The 14,000-nt window shown below is 37.5% G+C and overlaps 3 protein-coding genes and 1 non-coding gene across 4 annotated transcripts; 2 read left to right on the top strand and 2 right to left on the bottom strand.

Moving 5' to 3' along the window:
• The first annotated feature begins 3,278 nt into the window (after window positions 1–3,278).
• Window positions 3,279–5,708, top strand: LOC113761732. Its single transcript, XM_027304841.1, has 6 exons — window positions 3,279–3,916; window positions 4,395–4,476; window positions 4,700–4,854; window positions 4,965–5,040; window positions 5,125–5,183; window positions 5,455–5,708. Exons 1-5 carry the CDS (start codon window positions 3,785–3,787, stop codon window positions 5,139–5,141), a joined length of 462 nt encoding a protein of 153 aa, XP_027160642.1. The 5' UTR covers window positions 3,279–3,784; the 3' UTR covers window positions 5,142–5,183; window positions 5,455–5,708.
• Window positions 5,709–6,651: 943 nt separating this feature from the next.
• LOC113761006 lies at window positions 6,652–7,477 on the bottom strand. Its single transcript, XM_027303797.1, has 2 exons — window positions 7,075–7,477; window positions 6,652–6,907 (listed from the first exon to the last, which is right to left on the bottom strand). The coding sequence occupies exons 1-2, from the start codon at window positions 7,412–7,414 to the stop codon at window positions 6,891–6,893; spliced, it is 357 nt and encodes a 118-aa protein (XP_027159598.1). The 5' UTR covers window positions 7,415–7,477; the 3' UTR covers window positions 6,652–6,890.
• Window positions 7,478–8,789: 1,312 nt separating this feature from the next.
• Window positions 8,790–9,573, bottom strand: LOC113761005. The gene has a single exon (XM_027303796.1). The coding sequence runs from the start codon at window positions 9,462–9,464 to the stop codon at window positions 8,922–8,924; it is 543 nt and encodes a 180-aa protein (XP_027159597.1). The 5' UTR covers window positions 9,465–9,573; the 3' UTR covers window positions 8,790–8,921.
• A 3,677-nt stretch (window positions 9,574–13,250) lies between these two features.
• On the top strand, window positions 13,251–13,322 carry TRNAP-AGG. The gene has a single exon. It is a non-coding gene; the product is annotated as a tRNA-Pro (tRNA).
• The last annotated feature ends 678 nt before the right edge of the window (window positions 13,323–14,000 follow it).

The following is a 14,000-nucleotide window of genomic DNA, read 5'->3' as shown; positions in this document are numbered from 1 at the left end:
ACTTACTAGACGGCATACTTTAATTAGTTCCTATCTGAGTAATGAAACACCGGAGAAATGGCAGAAAGTCTAAAACTCTATAGACAAAGATTCAGTCAGTAAAGATTGGCTAAGCTCAATCGGCAAAAAGATCCAAGAATTGATGCCGACATCCGTGCTTTAAACGATTTGTTATCTGCTCACGGGAAATCATAGAACCAAAACTTTCCGAGTAGCTACAAAAGTTTTCTTTCACTCAAACAGTGATGCTAAATCAAGATTTTGTCAAGAGAAAAAAAAAACTTGTGTTTTATTTCATACAAAACTTGTGTTTTTGTCAAGAGAAAAAAACAGCGATGCTAAAGTTTTTTTTTTTTTTTTTTTTTGAATAACCTGATGATTACATGATTCTGTAAGAATGGCAATGAAATTATTCTCACTGGTACTTCATGCAAACTAGCCTTCCAACTATTGATGTGGAAAACGCCCATATATACCAAAAATCCGATGTTCCAAGGAACAGTTAAAAGGATGAAAATTAGGCGGAGGTGAAGCGACACACAGGGCACGAGTTAGTGATCGATTGACAACTAGTGGGATGGGTGATTACTGATTAGGACGTCTCAAAGCACGCCGATAAGCCCATCATGCTGTATTCTGCCACAGACGCTTGGCCGTGTCACAGTTGCCTTCATCCTGGAATTAGTTGTATTCAGATTACTTCTGGAATTTGTCTTTACCATAAGAGGGTACGTTTAAGTTGATGCAGAATCTTTAATAATTTAGCTTTCGAGTGCTCCTCTTCCGTTGGAGAATATCAAGTTGCCTTAAAATATATATAGTTCATTCGTCCCATACAAACAAGAAATCGAGCAAGAAATCCGAACCCCTTGCTAAAGTTTTGTAATACAAAAAAGAAAAGAAGCCAAAAAGGAACAAAGAAGGCCTAACTGACCATACAATGAGGGCCATGACTTCTAAAGAAATCTAGTTAATTAAAACAAAGAATTTGGTGGGAAGATTCTCCACATAAAATAAAGGGAACAGCCTTGGGATATTTCACATTAAAATCACATGAGTCTTGCCCCCTCTTAATATTCCTTCTAAAGACTCCGAGTTAGCGAGAGATTCTCCGAAAGCAGATACGCGGAGGAATAAGATCTAATATCTTCTTCAATGCATCGGTATCTATCTATCCATTTATCCACCCATCTTTATTCTTCACCAAATAGGACTGCTCGTTTTGCAAGTAAGAAACATAGAAGAGAACCGAACCCTTTTACGGTCAACCGTTTGGCAATGAGATGAGGACCATGAGGTGAGGGGCCTCTTGCCCCGAGGGCCGAGGCTGCTATCCATCCATATAGTATATACTGTACACAGATGCAAAACGCAAGTTGCATGACTGAAACAACCTTATCCAGTTATCCATCCATATAAAACTACCGTTTAGTCTATTACAGGAGTACTCTCTCCTTTATTTCTCGTGGGACCTTACTCCATATGGGTCCCTCCAATGTTTTCAGAACCGGACCGGACCGGCCGGTTCGACCGGTTGGACCGCGAACCGGCCATGTCACCGGTCCGGTCTAATGCTAAAGCCGGAAGTTCATGGAAAACCGTTGAAACCCGGACGAACCGGACAAACCGTGCGAACCGTTAAGAACCGTGAACCGGCGGTTTTTTAAATTTTTCAACAAAATATCAAGAATGGTGTAGCTAAGATTCGAACCTGGGTCTCCAAGTTTAAATATGACAATCTTACCGCTAGACTGTACTTAAGTTTGTTGAGAATTCTACTTGACTAAAAAATATATTAAAACATCAAGTTCTTCTCTTATTTTTTTTTTCAATTTTTTCTTCTTAACCATTTTTAACCCAAATATCCACAACAAGATTTTCTCAAGTCTTCACCATTATTATCAGGTTATTATCTTTAGCAGATTGTAAACAAGTTGAAAATTTCAACTTTTCTTGTTTTCCAACATTTTAGTAAGTTTAATTTTTTCTTTTCAAGGTTTTTTTCTATATTATTATCTTTAGTTGATTTTTTGCATTTTCTTCTTTTTCCCCTCAATTTTCATATGTTTCCCTCATTTTTGTTTTATTTTTATTCGATTAATTAAGGATGAAATTTTTGCAAAAGTAGTGCACATCCGTGTAGGAATTATTACAAATAATAACATTGGGTTGGTCAAAAATATGGTAGTTGGCACATAATCGAAGCTATTGATAATTGAATTTAAAATAATTAATGGTATAGGATCATTGAATTTAATATAACATGTTAATTAGTAATGTTTAGTAGCAATTAATTTTTTATGTGTTTAACTGTATATTTGTTTTTCAAAAATTTTTAGTTTTTTTTAGTTTGAGCAATTAGATTTATATTTTTATAATAAAATTTTAACTTTTTCAGCTTAAGTTGATGAAATTGTGAAGGTGGTGTGGTTGCTTATCATGCCACTGATAAAAGTTTGCTATTCAAATAGTTTGTCTTAACTTGAACTCTTTTATGGATTTTTTTAAGGGTTGTAAAAGAATTTCAATATTTAATTATTTATTTTTTGTGTTTTTATTTGTGATAATTGGTGCACATTTGGATTGTATCTATTTATGTTTATAATGAATTTATGAAAACTTGTGGTGAATTATGATATTTTAATTATATTTATCATTCCATGTTTTGTGTATAACTTTTAGAAAATTTATTATTATCATAACTTAAATTAAGTTATGTTGGTAAAGTTCAAGTGTAGAATGAAACCTGCTTAGTACTTAACACTTTAAAAAAAAAAAAAAAAAAAAAAAAAAGTGAACCTTTGAACCGGTCGGACCGGTCGAACCGCGAACCGGCCACCTCTCCGGTTCACTGACCGGTCCGAGTTTAAAAACATTGGGTCCCTCCATCCATTCCATCGTCCATCTCTCTCTCTCAACGACGACAGTGGTCAAAGAAAGAGGACTTTGATGATGATGACATATTTGATGATGATATGAGAGAAGAGGAAGAAGATGCATGGTTGGTATTAACAGTGGTGGGAGTCCTTCCGATGCTGAGGTACTATTAATATCCCAATTGTGGGGACACGTGGCTTATAGAGATGGCAACATGTCCACTTGGCTAAATGTCAAGATCCCATGTGTTAATTCGAAGTAGTCTGCGGACGGAGCATAGAGAAGAAAGAAAAAAATAGTGGAGAGCGGTAAAGGATAGAATGGAATGGATGGAGGGACAGTCACGGATGTGGGGGAGACATGAATAACTGTGACCATGAATGAATGAAGATGGGCTTTTTTTGGGGTGACTTAATATTTGGTTTGGTTGCTGTTAACATTCTGGGGCCTATAAATACCACTCACCACCGTTCCATTTTCTGCACATAAGACTGGCAACTTCACGTGCCCTGTAGCCATCTATCCATATCTATCTCTGTTCTTCAGAGCTCAGCTTTTTCTGTCCATGTATAATAACTACTACTAGTAGTGACAGAGTCGTATAGTAGTTAAGCAGGAGTCGTCCCGAGTACACTGATTCTGTTGTCGTTGTAGTTACTTGGTTGTATTTATTTCTTTCCCTGAGTCTGAGATAAGAGAGATCGATCTTATCCACTACGAGGTTCTTCTTGGGTTTCTGTGTTGGTTTGTTAGGGTGTTGCGGGTTCGAGGTTATCTGTTTCCTTCTTGTTGCCCGTATACTACTAAATAACCGGCGATAGTTTTATTCGTTGGTCGCTCGGTTGACAGAGAAAAACAGCCGCAAGTGAATTCTGAATTCTAAGCCGCAAGTAACTTAGTAAATCATATGGAGAAGGGAAAGCAAGTGGGTAGTTCATCTTCATCCTTTACTATGGATCTATTTGGTCCCAAGGAGCCATCCAAATCTTCCTCTTCATCCACTGGGCTCTTTGGATCTGTATTTGGGCCGTCCTCCACGGTACATACTTACAGCCCCACCCTTTTATTGCCTACTCTGCACCCTCTGTCTCCGTTTGTTGGTCGGAATTTCTTGATTTTCTTTTTCGTGAGCATCATTTACTACTACATGTTATTATTGACTAGTTAGCCTGAGAATTTGCAGGAGGATGTTAGTTTTCTTGTTTGGATTTTTTGATAACTAATAGGCCTGTAATCGAGCACAGAAAGCAATAGTTTGACTTTACGTGAAGATTGTGCATGTTGCTTGATATCCATCATAGATTGCAATTTGCTGACTTGAAATCATATCTCCCCCACACATGCTTTTACGTAGTGTTTTGGATATCTCTGTCACTATAGCATTGGGCGAAGGCATCAAGAAGATCATGCTTTTTTTTTTACCATTTTCACAATGTAATTTTACTACAAGAATTGCAATTCTTCACGATACTATTTGGCAACCTCCAAATCTAAAGCATTCACATTTTTTATTTAAGGGGCTTGGGAAGGACTCCGCTCATTCTGGAAGAAAGCAGGATTTTGGGAGTCAATATGGCACTGCCAGGAATGGAACTTCAGGTTTGTGTGCATGTTTTCTTGTACTTTTATCTGCCAACGAGCATATAGCTTTTCTGGTTTCCGCAGGTAATCTTCAAGATCCGCACTCGGTAGTTGGTAGTGAAAGGAAAGCTTAGAAACTGAACTTATATTTTGGTCAATGTTCGGATTTTAAGTATGCATTTCTGAGACATATATGCTATACCAAATAAAAATTCTAACGTTATTGCGATCTTGATCTTAGATTACATAAATCAGAAGAGCAGGGCGGACACTAAGGAAAAGAGTTCCATTTATCAAAGTGAAACTTCAGAACCGTGCTACTTCAGCTCATCAATCTACTATGGTGGGCAAGAAGTTTATTCTCCAACTGGCCAGAACACTAATTCTCAGCATGTCGTAAGTATATTCCCCTTCCTTTCGTGAAAACTAAATTCAGAGGCAGTAGTTTAAGTATTGAAGACTGGGCGCCTTATGTTCGTTCTCTCTCTGTTTCGACTGAAAACCAGTTCAGGAGAGATGGGGAAGATGATGATTCAAATGATAACAATCCGAGTTCTGCATCCAGAGGAAATTGGTGGCAGGGTAAGATTGTTAAGAATTCAAAGTTCATTCTTTCCATTATTTAACAAAGAAAGTGGAAATGATCATTTCGGATGATTTGTACAGGGTCACTTTACTACTAGGGCTAATGCTTTGTGCACAGCTAATAACCCATTGACAAGCAGGTATTTTCCTAATAAATTTTCCTTCCAAGTCTTGGGTGGGTTATTTCCTTCTTGTTTCCTCCTCGATGTATTTTCGAAGGACATCCATCACAGCATATTGCGAACTGACTTGCTAATGTAATACTAGCATAACCCGAAACTATATAGAGCTGTGCTGTGATTTATATCACTTAATTCTGTCTGGAGTTAAAATTTTTATGATAACAGAAAATGCATTTGTTCTTTTGTCACAGTTCAGTGATGTGATTTTCCGTTGTTTAAATCTTTGTAGGGGGTCCAGAGACGCGATTTCTTTTGCATCATGAATCGTGAGAAGATGGTAGGGTATCAGCTATGGTTGTGACTTTGAAGGCTTGTAGTATTTCAGTTGATGTTTACTTTTTGTAGTCATTCCGTTCTTCTAGTATTTCTGGTCTCTGCTAATCAATGTAACTGTCCTATGTGGTGGTGTCAGGTAATTAAATGTAGCCGTCCGTCCTGTATATGATAAGTATCTTGTTTAATCGACAACCTGACCATCCCTCTCTCTCTCTCTCTCTCTCTCTCTCTCCCCCTCTCCCTCTTGTTGAAGTACATCATGTTTTCCTGGACAACGGCAAATCACATAAGCAAACACTTCATCCATATCGCTATTGTGACAAAAGCAGTTGAGTTATCCACGTTTCAGATGGTTTTCTGATGAAAGCAACCGCTTTTGTGACCAAAGTAATTGGTTGAGCTTAGCACAAAAGAAGAGCTAGTTAAGATGTAGAACTAGGACATAGGAAGAACTAAGAGCAGGTGCTGCTTGCTCGGTCCAGACAGTTTGGAAAAAAAAAAAAGAATCTGCAACAAGATGTTTTACAGTTGTACAGTTAATTTTCCAAGGTTCAGTAGTGTCTTAGATGGTCCCGCAACAAGCAGCAGCCAGGGGACCTTCACCTAAATGCTAATTCAAGTCAATCCATGTTAGATTTTGTCCAATCTGTCATGTGGTTGGTACAGTTAAAATTGCGGCTCAGAATAGTAAAATTCATCTGTTGTGGTCAGTTCACAACTGAAGCTCAAGAAGATACTCTGAGACGTTTGCATTTCAGACGTGTCTTCCGGAGGAGACATCTCAAAATTGCTGTTATGGGTCCTCTTTGTCCTTTTCTTTTATTTAAAAAAAAAAAAGAAAGATTTTTGCTTTTGCGGCCGAGGGGGCACATGAATCTGGACCGTAGAAACTACTGCCTATGTTTTTTTTGTACTTGTTGAGCTATCACTCTACTATCCAAAAAAAATTCACAATCGAGAACTTGATTCTTCATTATCCTCAAACCGTAAAGGCTTGTTGCTTTCCAAGCATGATCATGTGATACGCGTATGCACGAGAAGAACATCATCGCCTCAGAGAAGAGATTGATTAGGACATGGGAGTCGCGTCATTCCACATTTGTTGGATGGATTCACACAAGAATAAGAGAGTATCATAGGCAAGGCAGAGTGTGAGCATAATAAGCTTTGCTACAAACACCAGAGGTGTTTAGACCGGTTATTATTAAACATAAGCCCAAACATGACAGTAGACTATCATTAATCATACATATGCTTCAGACATAACATAGATTATTTACCAGACAAACTAGCCAGAAAGTGTTTAATACATGCATGCTACCCAAAGCAGATGTAGTTCATACGCGGAACGTTATGGCTAGCAGTCTTCATTCTTCCATCTTCAAGACTTCAAGGCAATGTGTAAGCTGCACGAAACATGATGTTCAGTTTGAGATTAAGCTAAACGAAACGAAGGATCGGGAGATAAGATTTATTGATCCCTTTTCAATTTGAGCTTTATCCTTGAAGGGAAAATGCTGCAAAATCGGTCAATAGTAGTAAATCAAATGAGAATAAGAAGAGAGTGGCGTACCCCCGCATTTGTAGCCCACAGGACGATCAGCCAGATTGCAGCGTTTGGGAATGGTTACGGCAATTTCTGGCTTGACCCCAGAATTTTTAGCCGTGTCAGAGAGCATCACAGCGCAGAGGCATTTTGGATTCTGGCCCAGCTTCTTCACCTGAGCACAGCAGCCGCTAGAAACTGGAGCATTTGCATCTTGTGCTGCCTCTGCACAAGGAATCAGCTTCATAGCTTCCATGCCTGGAGAAGATCTTCCACATTCTCCAGCTCCATCTGCTCCATTCAAGCAGGAAATCCCCAGAACCACAAGGAACCCCAGAGCAAAAACGTACTTCATTGTAGTCTTCATCTCTCTTCTTCTGTGATTTCTTTCTCCTTCTGTGATATCTTTCTTCTTCTGTGATGTGCAAGCTCCCGCAACAATTCTTCTCGCTTTATACTGATGGGAGTAGCTCCCTTAGTGCTGACACGTAAATTCCACCAACAAATAGCAGTGGAGTAAGCACTACCTTAAAGGAGCTTCCATTTTCTATTCCAGCACTTTCAGATCAGAGTGAAGACTTGAAGGTTATGTGGCTAACTTGCGAAATTTAAGCATCGAGCACGCTGCAATAATTCAGGGCGTTCATCATCATTACCCCATTTTTGATCTTCTAAATTGCCGAAAGGAGCTTCAGTGAAGCAGCTGTCCGCATATGATTGATCCAAATCAAAGTTCCACACCCACATTACATCTCCGCATTTCTTGTCTTACCAACCACATAGCAACATTGTTTCTATCCTATATAAAAGTTCACACAGGCCTTGTTCTCGATGGCTTTAGATTTTACAGAATTTGATTATGAAAATTGATTATAGAGAATAATTAGAATCAGTAAAAGCTGCTCTTTCAGTAATTATAAATTTTAATTTTTTTGGATCGTTAACAAAATTTATAAATAGAATACAAAAACGACTGAAAATATCGCAAAAAACTGATTATCCAAAATTTTTTATCATTAAAAAAATTATAAACAGAATACAAAAGCAAATGAAAATATCACAAAAACTGATTATCCAAAATTAAAATCTTTAATCTATTAAAATAATCAACCACAAACAGACCCAAAATAAGACAACTCCCTCGAACATGGTAGTGTTCGATCATATAACGCACTAGCAAACACTACTCCACAAAGCTTTCCACGCATGGCAGATGGTAGTACAAACGTGTAAGGTTACCAACCATTCTGCAATGCAGATTGGAACTTCACTCAGCAAAATGAAATTGCTTTAAGCATGTGGTTTGAGTTCTAAGCCCTTTCACAAGATTACACAACAACACCACCCTCTTTTATATATATATATATATATTAAACAAGATCATCCTTCTGTATACGAAATGCATCAGATGGTTTCAAGGAGGAACCACGGCACGGCGTCTGATGAGAAGCACCTGATTTCAGCAATTATCAAGTTTCAGGGCCCCTTCATTTTCACAGGATTACTCTTTCAACCCACAAATAAATCTGATAAATTTTCAATAATACAATACGCAACTTCTACCAAGGAGTCTGATTATGTGGTTAGCTCCGGTTCTCAACATTTTCCAAACTTTTAGGTCTGCCCTCTCAATTTCATGCGACCACAATATAATACTATCTATCACAAAGCCATCTAATACTAATATCTATATTCTGCAAACTCCACAATATCTAACGGTATACCTATGTCAACTTTGGGAGGGAACAAAAAAGATTGCCATCCCACTAAAGAAATCAAGTCACAGAGTGCTAGTAATCTCATCATTTGCTACAACTCTATAAGAAATCCCACAAATCAAATTACCAAATGTCACACAACATTCAAAGTTTGATCTACTGGGTAAAAGCATAGATGACAATGGACACATAAATCAAAAGAGCAATTGGCACAAAAATAAGAAGCGGGACCACAGCTCCCAAGCTATGTGGACTCCCACAGGACAATGTCCCAAGCTTGATCTGCACCACATTAATCAAAGCCAGCATCAAGAATAGGCACCCGGAAGCCGACCCGGCAGCAGAAACCAAGTACCCGACCCGCAGAGCACTTTTATTCACGTGGGCCAAGTCCAAAGTGAATATGGTCCGATAATGGGCGGAGCGGGACAGCCTGATGGCCTGCTTCAGTCCCAGTGCGACCAGGCTGGAGAAGAGAAAAGAGCTGAAAGAGTAGACGTGGAAAGCGACGAGGTTCTCGGCGACTTTGGGACCGGCTTGGCAGTTCGGATCGGAGTTGAGTCTGTTGTCCGGGTCCTTCGGGTTCCAAGAGAGTCCGATGAACACAGCTAGTGTGAACAGGGAATTTACGTTAACGATCCCGTCTAACGCCGTGACGTGGATGGTTGTGGCCAGCTTCGGAACTCCTGCGTCGGACATTTTTCTCCCTTTTTTTTTCTGATGGGGCGGGCAGTGGAGGACCGGATCAGTTGTTGTGAGGGCGGTGGGTACTGTCAAGTGTCAATGGAAGAATTCCGCATTTTCTACCTTCAGACAGTGAAAGCGCGTTTATTCGGTACACCTGGACGCCTTTTCGGGGAAAAGAAGAAAGGATAATTTCACATACCTCCCCTGAGGTTTTTGACAATTACATAAGACTTCCATAAATTTATAAAATTTGTACTTACCTCCCCTATTTTCATTGTTTAAGTGACCTTCTACGTCCAAAAAGGCTAGACTTTTCTCAAAAATCCCACAATAAAATTAGAAAAGGAAAAATGATGGTTCATTGTCTCTATTTCATTCATTTTTATTTGCTATCACTATTGTCCACTCATCAATATTTAAATCACCACTAAATAAATACTTACCTTTGTTTTAGTGTCCCTTTTTTATCTAAAAATTTTCAATATACACCATTGTATCAACTATGAATACCACATCAGATATCTAAAAGTTTGCTTATAATCTCATATCAATATCAAATTTTGTTTAATAGATAATAATATTCATTAATATCTCTAAATTTCAACCCATGGCTACCAACTCTAAAATACAAAATAGTTTAAATCATCACTACTAATATCAACATCCAATATATTTCATCTACATAGAGTTCAAAATCAATCAAATTCTCTTTATATGAATAACATCACTAATAATTGCAAATCAAAAATAGAAACAAAATATAGTTATAAATATATTAGAAATACTTTTTTGTCATAACAACCATAACAGTATAATATTTATTTAGTTCCTATTCCATTTCCTATCCTTAAATTTTTTTTATTTTTTATCATTGTCAATGTCTTCATCTCTATTTAGTTTGATAATGAAATCATCACTCAACTTGTCATTTAACAATTTCAATTTGCTAACGCCTATCAAAATATGAAAACAAAAATGGACACAAAGAAACTGTTTAATAATAATGAAAAAATAGAGAATTGGAAATAGATACCAAAATAGGTAAGCACCAGTGGTTGATATATATAGTGATTTTGTTAGTTACGACAGTACACATTTAATCGATAAGAACAAATAAATAAGTTTGAAAGGAAAACAGTTGAAAGAGGAAGAGGATGTTAAAGAGTTAAGTAGGAAAAACTGTAGTTTGAGTTATTGATTGACAATAAATTAGAAAAACATAGAGTTTTTCAATGAATTTACAATTAATTAAGGGCATTGTTATCTTTTTATCATATAAAGAAAGGTCCTTTTAATTATGTAAACTTTGAGGGATTTGAGTGAAAACATTGTCTTAAATTATCCCAAGAACAAATTCTTGATTCTTTGAGGAAGAATTTACGGGCCAATGTCGACTGGAACGAAGTAATATGTTTGTCGCTCTCCTAAGAGACCATTTCATGGGGTTTAGTTTAGATCAGAAAGCACAAATACCGCTTTTAAAATTGATTTAAAAAAATCACACTACAGTTTTTCATATAATCCCCCCTCACTTTTTATTTTTTATTTTTATTTTTTGCAAATATATATTGACCAAAATTAGTTTTAAATTCTAAACTTGGAGTCAGAATCATTAGTTTTCCCCATCCTCTTTAGCCAAGGCAACAATCGGACCTGATAATGGCTTTGACCTCCTTTTCGTTTTGGGCATATTTAGTTAATAAATCTTTCAAGTACCTAAAAATTGGAATATGGTTTTTTGAAAATTTTGAAAATGGCATTTGATGAATTATTAAAATTGCATTCGATTCGTTCGTATTTGTCGAAGAAGGCTGAATACGAAGGACAGATTAAAGAGTTGGGGGAAGGGTAAAGATGAAAACTGATCTATATGTGAATTGTGTCGTGGGAATTTGGAAACTCTAAAACTCAATCTCTGATCAAGTTAGGAGGCTTTTTTGATGGGGTGGTGTATTAAGACTTGGAAGGCTCAGAATCAAGACTGGTGTAAATTGGGATGTGGTTGCTGGATGGAGAAAGTTTTCACTAACCAAAATCAAATTGGGAGCTTGGATCGCCTTTTACTTGCTTTTAGTGTTTCTAGCTTGCTGTGTAGAGTTTTCTGTTTGAAGTGATTGGAATATGCTTATTAACAAAAAAGTCAATTTTTGCTTTATAAAAAAAATAAAAACTGTATGGTGCTATGAATTTTGCGCTTAAGAATCCTTAAATATACAAATTTGTGTTGTTCAGAAAGCATAAGAGCCCATAGCGTATAAACTATTCAATCGGGAAGAAATAAAAGAGCTCCTTAGTTTTTAGTTGCATATGTCCTAATTTTAACTTATCAGTGTTTGCACCACAACATTTTTACATAGAGGCACACTTTTTTTCTTTCTTTTTTCTTTTTTCTTTTGAGAAAAAAGGAGCACACAACTGTTACATGGAGTTTGATTAGGCAAATCTGAACAAATTTACAAGTGAATGGGGTCTAGATTTTAGAATTTGAAGTGTAAACCATGAGCATGTCAAGAATTGGAGAGCATAAATGCAACTACAAGGAAAAATTGAAAAGGATTGGAGAGCATTGGGAAACACTAGCAAGAGTATTTTCCTAATCTTCCAACTAATATTAAGTCCAACTTTGACACATCTTCAATGTGCGACATACATGGACAAGGGGCACAGACGGTTGCAAGTGCAACCGTTCCGGACGGTTTTGGCCATTTTCAATTGCGCGTAACTTTCTTTGTACGTCGCGTAACTTTTTTTGCACATCGCGTAACTTTAGAGCAAATTTTTGTGGGATCCACACATGGCGTGAAAATCGAGTTACAATTTGTGATCTCAGCCGCACAATTTTTTGAAGCCAGATCATGGTCATTAACCGTTCAGGGACGGTCCCATTTCCGACATACATAGATACATTTTTGGGTGAATGGTCAGAAATGGCTTAAGCACGACATTAACTAATATGAAATTCTACTTGCATTACATTACTTAGCTAATCAAATAAATTTTTTTCATCTCCCACGCCTCCTTGCAACTATTTTCACCGTTAACTATTAGATTCAAATTCTAAAACTTACAGTGAGAAGAACCGTAAGAGCTCTTTCCTAACTGCTAACCAAATTATAAACAGTTTAAACAACTTTATTTGAGTGTGTATTGAAAGTGTAAGACACAAATTATATGAAAGCATAAAATAATATCTTAAGATGCACGATTAACCAATAAAATAAAATTGTAGAGAAGTTTAACGATAAACTACTAAATATGGATCTTCAGCCTCTCTCGCCCGGCTCTGGGCATTTGGTCTAGTGGTATGATTCTCGCTTAGGGTGCGAGAGGTCCCGAGCATAGTTGTCAAAATCGCGATCCGGATCGTAGGATCGATCCTACGATCCGGATAACCAAAATCGATCCGGATCGTATTCAGAGTCGCAAATCATATTAATCTATGTAGGATCGTAGCAGGATCGGTAGGATCGTGTAGGATCGTAGGATCGTACGATCCTACACTTTTTTGTAAATTTGTGAAATACGAAGCTCCATTTTGCAAGTAAATGAAAATATTTGTGGTATATTTGTAATTTATCAAAGAATTGCAGCCTTTAATTGCAATTAGGAGCTTTTGGTAGAATCTTACGATCCTACGATCCGATTCTGTGAAACTAAAATCGATCCTACATAGGATCCCGATTTTACAAACCTTGGTCCCGAGTTCAATTCTCGGAATGCCCCCTCACCTTTTCTAATTCATTTTCGTTTTTGCTTTTAGGTTGGATTATTCCCAGAATTCCCAGTCACCCGTGCTCCGGGCATTTGGTCTAGTGGTATGATTCTCGCTTAGGGTGCGAGAGGTCCCGAGTTCAATTCTCGGAATGCCCCATTACCTTTTCTAATTCATTTTCGTTTTTGCTTTTTGGTTGGTTACCCCCAGAATTCCTGTCTCCAGGACAGACAAAACCGGGTAAAAATAGATGACGAACATGACAATCCCACCATCCTTTTGACTTCTCTTTACATTTATCGAGAAGGAGAAAAGCAGCAGAAAATGTCCCATGTCATTGAAACATGGAACATGAGACTTTCTGTTTCAGCTTCAGCCTTACCTCTTGATTCTTACTCGAGCCACAGATTCTTCTAGATGCTAAGACCTCCTATTGCAGCATACTCCAACGTGATGTACTTCACAGCAAGCTCTAGAAATGAAGAAAACACAGCGTTCACAGACTAGTTGGAGTGCAAACGCTACTATGACAAGCTTAAAAGTATTGCTTACTCTATTAACAAATCTCGTAAGAACAAGTCCATGGATAGGGGGGAGCCAGGGAGGGGAAACTAAAACTTCCAACTGCAGAGAAATGCCGCCATTGGTTTCGGGGACGACAATTCTTACAGGTTAGGGATGACTAAACATGATCTACTTCATCGAGATTTGAAATCTTTAGTTAGACACCACTTGACATCATTTACTCTGTCAGTTCGAAAATAATGTGCTTGAAGGAAAACCCCGAACAGATAATCCTTCAACCTAGTTGAAGTGTGTGAGAATGAAATGTCCTG

Source organism: Coffea eugenioides, chromosome 2 (assembly GCF_003713205.1).
Source record: "Coffea eugenioides isolate CCC68of chromosome 2, Ceug_1.0, whole genome shotgun sequence".
Lineage (NCBI taxonomy): Eukaryota > Viridiplantae > Streptophyta > Magnoliopsida > Gentianales > Rubiaceae > Coffea > Coffea eugenioides.
The sequence above is the reverse complement of the archived record's forward strand: the minus strand, read 5'-3'. Positions and strand labels throughout refer to the sequence as shown.